General features: G+C 39.2%; 1 protein-coding gene across 1 annotated transcript in view; it reads right to left on the bottom strand.

Annotated features, from left to right (window-relative positions):
- The window catches only part of LOC122327352 (period circadian protein homolog 2-like), a 10,283-nt gene extending 5,316 nt beyond the window's left edge, over positions 1-4,967 (bottom strand). The window contains exons 1-8 of the mRNA XM_043222658.1: positions 4,446-4,967; positions 4,287-4,355; positions 2,843-3,000; positions 1,565-1,683; positions 986-1,187; positions 833-884; positions 441-580; positions 183-261 (exon numbers count right to left, since the gene is read on the bottom strand). Coding sequence (XP_043078593.1) covers positions 183-261; positions 441-580; positions 833-884; positions 986-1,187; positions 1,565-1,683; positions 2,843-3,000; positions 4,287-4,355; positions 4,446-4,780 — 1,154 coding nt within the window. The 5' untranslated portion in view covers positions 4,781-4,967. The remainder of the gene's footprint in view (positions 1-182; positions 262-440; positions 581-832; positions 885-985; positions 1,188-1,564; positions 1,684-2,842; positions 3,001-4,286; positions 4,356-4,445) is intronic.
- Positions 4,968-5,381: the final 414 nt, after the last annotated feature.

The following is a 5,381-nucleotide window of genomic DNA, read 5'->3' as shown; positions in this document are numbered from 1 at the left end:
ATAATAATTATAATAATATAATAACAACAACAACAACAACAACAACAACCACCATGTTCTACTTCGCACTCAAACAGCATATTATCTTAAAACAGTAACAATATTATTATTATTATTATTATTTAAACATGACCATTTGCCCAAGCGGCTGATTCCTTCACTAAAGGTCAAAAGTCACTTACCGGTCATCCACTTCTAAAAAGACACAGCCCGGCGAATGAGTTGTGCTGAATATGCGCTTGTCCATGGGAATGCGAGGGGCTGGAGACAAAGCAACAAGCAAACACACACAAATAATCATTTGATCAGCGCAAAAAAGACATTTCACTTAACACTAAACTTAAAAATGAAGTTTGGGTATTCTGCATTGTTACACACTGAGGTTGCCTGTCAATAAAGCTCTGTACTACAGCTTGAGAAGGTGGCGAGATGAAAGGTACCCTCGTATCCGGAGATCATGCGCTCAGCCAGGGCCAGGCAGCACGGCTCTTCCTCTCCGCTCAGGCCCTGAACCTTCAGCAGATACGGAGTAATCCGGAAAGGACTATAGCGCATTTCCCCATCTCGATCCTTCCCTCCTCTGAACACACAGAAAAACGTTTAAAACAATATTAATATTGTTTGACTGCACTGACAATACACAAAACAAATGGATAAGGATACTATTAGCTTCTGTAGAGCTGCTTTATAGACATAATAAAGCTATAATTTGACGAATGTTGCACTATTTATTTTCTGTGAAGCTGTTTTACATTTTGTAGACGCATGGGATGAGAATGAGTAATAATGCCGTGCAAAGGTACACTTCTGATAAAGTGAAATACACACTGACCTGATTCGACAGAAGAAAGACTTGACCTGGGCACATTCAAACAGAACCGCCACTGCAGAGACAAAGACCAATAGCATGTTTCATTCTTAAACTTAACATTTGAAGTTATGAAAGACATCTGCATAATTCAGTTCATGTCTGAGAAAGACTCACCGCTGTCTGTGCCCACGTTCCAGGGCGGCAGCCGCGGTTGTGCAGTGTGCGAGTAAAACACATTGACGTCTTGATGGTACAGCAGCTCCACGAACTTGGCAGATTCCAGAAACTTCCTCTTGCAGTGAAGCACGCTGGAGGCCTGTTCAGACGCGTGAACCACCTTCCCCGAGGCCAGAGAGAAGACCACCACAAACGTGTCCTAAGAACACCATGCAACTCTTAGTGAGTTGAGAATTTTTTTTAATGGTTTAAGTTTTTTTTTTTAAGCCAACTCTAATAACTGGTCGGGAAGAACACTGCCTAAAAATCATCAGAATATAGACAGAAATAAAACCAATTTTGGTGTGAGTGTTCAGTGAAGATTTCGGACTTCTCTTAACAAAAAAAAAAAAAAAAAAAGAGAAGAGAAACCTCCCTTAAGGATCGACATTGAAGTCCAAGTCTACATCAAATCCTTCTACTAGTCTGAACAACACATTATGAAAAGCCAAATAGCCCGAAATCTCCAAATTGATCAGTGAAAACAAACACTGTTTTGCCTTGCAGGCTTGGAGAGGAAACCGAGCAGGAACGTACAGTGTTTTTGAGCGTGTGTTCAGATGTGATTCCCTCCAGCTCCTCCAGCGTGCACACGGTAGCGTCTCGTCTCTCCTCCAGTCCGCTGCTCATTAGTAAGTTGTAGTACTCGCTGTTCGCTGCAGAGGGAGGCAGAGGAAGAGTAAAAATGATCTTCTAGTTAACCAGTGTTTGGCTCACAAGAGACCAGGCCAGATATTACAACACCAGACAGAGGAACTACAGGGAAATATCACATAGCATTACATCACAGAATCAATTACGACATTCATACAGAACGACTGAAAATGCATGAGGATTAAATCCCTTAAAATATTTTACCACAATAACTAATTTCCACCAAAAAAAACTGCATGAATTCAATGCTATTGTATTCCTTATCTGCATTATTTTTTGCCATTAATTTATGATAAAATTACTGTATAATAATAAAATGGCAGATCTGTGCAGATTTACTTACGTTTTCTATTTTAGATTCATAGTCATAACTGTAACCTATAGCATTTTCTTTACGCGTATGATTTGTTGTCTGCACAACTCTACATTATTTCAGCTGACATTAAAAAGCTACCGACAACAAATGAGTGATAAAAATATACGAAGCGTGCATGACTCTGCAGCAATTTCCTTGTGACCGAATGCTTACTGTAGCAACAGCGTCATCACAGCATCTGTTGTTGTTCACCGGGGGGCAATATTAAAAACTTGAAGATATTTTAATTTTTATTAGAGATTTTTTACAATTATTATTATTTTATTTCATCGCTTTATTTTATTAAAAGCTCATAGTAACATTTTTATGTGACACAAATAAATCAAACGGTTTCAAAAATGTATTTCTTGCTCTTCGGGTTTATTCCGTTTACTATAAAATTGACTACAACATCCCAAGTGTTCAAAGCATAAAGTTTGCCCTTGCTAAACGACAGCGGCTGTCTCGAATCAGCTTCTACTTTGAGAATCTTTACCTCAAAAAACAGGAAACACACCTCAGCCACATTCCAGAGTGTTAAGTTTCACAATTACTGGGCGACGTGACGCAAAAGATGACCTCACGCAGAAACTATTAGCATCTGCCCAATACAGGCGTTATACCATAAAACATATTTGATATGGTTATTAAAAAAAAAAACATGGGAAAGTGCTGAGGAGGAGTGAACAGAATTAGCAGGGTTTCACTGGCAGCGGGTGTTTAGGACCTGGACTCAGCTCACACACACGGTTACGTAATCACAGACGCTCTGATCTGGTCCTGTGTGTGTGTGTGTGTGTCTATACCTTGTACTTGTTTGACACATTTCAGTGCGTAGTTCAGTGCCTCTACAGTGCTGGCTTTGCTGCGGCTTCTCTTCTCAGACGGCAGCCGTTTCTTCATCTCCTGCACCGTCTGCGTCATCTCCCGGTGCGTCTGCTTGCGGCCGTGCTCCGTCTGCTCACTGAACATGCACACATGCGTTTTCATTCACAGGTTTATATGAACTTTAATCTAATGGAAACCTATTCCTGACTCGTTGTTTGACATGAGGAGATATCAAGTCGTAATTTTGAGACAAAAAAAAAAAAGAAGTACAATTTCATTTCATAATTATTACATAATATTTAAGAGCAAAATGTAGCTTGTTTCAATTATGAATTTATATACATTTTTACATAGCATGATTTTGTTATGTGAAATTATTACGACTTTTTGGCCCGGTTTCATAGACAGGGCTTAGCCTAAGCCAGGATTGGGCCATAGTTCAATTAGGTCATTTAAGTCATTTTTATAAACATGCCTTAGAAAAGAAATATTACTGGTGCATTATCTTAAGACAATGTTTTAAGATCAGTCAATGCAAGTTTCTTTCAGTTGAAACAGTTAACATTTACATTTAGTCTAGGAATAGGCTTAAGCCTAATGTCGTAATTATGAGTTTTCTTCATCTAATAATCATTTTCTGTAATTTTTTTCTTGACTGATTTTTTTGACCATGGTCAAAAGTAATTGAAAGTAAAACAAAAAACAAAAAAAGTACTTAAAAAGTTATTAATTGTGAATATTTCTAATAATTTACACTTTTCTCTAGTCATTTAAACCTTTTAGAAAATGTATCTCATTATTTTACTTACACAATTTCTAGTCATAAATTCCAATGCCATTCAGCTTTTAAAGGTCATAATTTATACGAATAATAATTACAACATAAAACCAACTTTCAATGTTATAAAGTGTGCCTTTTTCTTATAATTTCAACTTTTCATGTCAGAATTATGGTTTAAAGCGTGATTTGTTACGTGGTGAAAATTTCCATGATAATTATGCCATTTTTGCCTAGTAATTAAATGTTTCTTTGATAATTATGACTTTGTAATTTGAACCTTTCTCTGTTTGTCTAATAATCACTTTTTATTTACTTAGTTATATTTATTTTTTTCCTTTTGGTTACCGTCGAGATGTTTTTGAAAAGCTGTAGAAAAGTTTTTGAGTAACTTAACATTTGATTTCAACACTAGCCAGTTTCATCCTTTCCAACTGAACATTTCTTTAGTTTGTGATTTGCATGCATCTTTCTGATAAATAACACTGCTATTTTGTATCTAACACAACAACATTTTTAAGCGTCCAAATACTTTAAGAGCACTGTATGATCCCTGACATTAATGCATATTTGCCAATACAAATGGAGTTGTGTTACCGCATATTTCCCTTCCAATGCAAACGTGTGTTTGTGGGTCGGTTTACCTGCACTCTGTGTGATGAGCGCTGTGAAAGCTGGACGACGACGACGACGAACCAGTGGCAGATTTCGAACTGAAAGCACAAAGAGATGAAGAACCGACTCAACCGCAAGTCTAATGTTACCAGAAATGAGCTCTCAAAGCAACGCGTTTCTTCTTGTACCTCTTGGTGCTTCCCGATCCCGTGGTGCTTCCAGGGCTGCGATTGGCCGAGGAGTGATGATGTCGTGACCCGCCGACGCTGTCGTTTCCGCTGCTCATGTCCACGTCCTCGTGAGCCTGTTCTCCACCGCTCTCCTCGCACCCCGGCGAGCTCTCTCCTCTGCTGGTTCTTCCTGGCTGCTCCTCAGCCTCCTCCTCCTCACCCGAACCCGATCCGGTCCCGCTGGTCCCAGGGTCCTGCCCGCTCTCAGTTTGGTCCGTCTGCACCGCACGCTTGCCGGAGCTTGGAGAAGAGCTCTCCTCTTCTCCATCGGGAAAGCCGTCTCCTCCCGGCATTCCCCGCTGCGCGCTCTCCACCGACCGCTGCCCTCCTCTACTGAAGGTCTGATCCGCAATCTAGATGCTCCGCTGTCTCTGTCCACATCAACAGAGAAGGTCTATACAGAAATCCATGAAGGTGACGCTTTAATAGATTGTTACGTAGAGTCTTCCATTGAAAGAACTACAAAAGGAACATGGATAAATAAATAAATAAAGCGTGCAGGAGAGAGTTGGGGTTTTTTTTGGGTTACTTTCACACTCTGGATGTCCAAAGTGTATATAGATAAATAAGATTGAAAACAGATCTTTTTATAAGTGCATTATACTATACCTGGCAACTTAAAGGAATAGTTCACCCAAAAATATTGATTATGCCATAATCCACTCACCCCCAAGCCATCCTAGGTGATATGACTTTCTTCTTTCAGACAAACATAAAAACATTGATTATAGAGTTGTGGCTGACTTCTGATGTATGATGCATGTATGCTCTCAGAAGCACAGATGCCATCGTTGCTTAAAATCAGTGATTTACATTAGAATTTTAAAAGTAGAAATATTTTTGTTGCAAAATCATGGCCATGACTCCAACTGTGTTTGTCTGAAAGAAATATAT

The sequence above is a fragment of the Puntigrus tetrazona genome, chromosome 2 (genome assembly GCF_018831695.1).
Source record: "Puntigrus tetrazona isolate hp1 chromosome 2, ASM1883169v1, whole genome shotgun sequence".
NCBI classification, from domain to species: Eukaryota; Metazoa; Chordata; class Actinopteri; order Cypriniformes; family Cyprinidae; genus Puntigrus; species Puntigrus tetrazona.
Note: the sequence above shows the minus strand (reverse complement) of the source record. Positions and strands in the feature narration are given on the sequence as shown.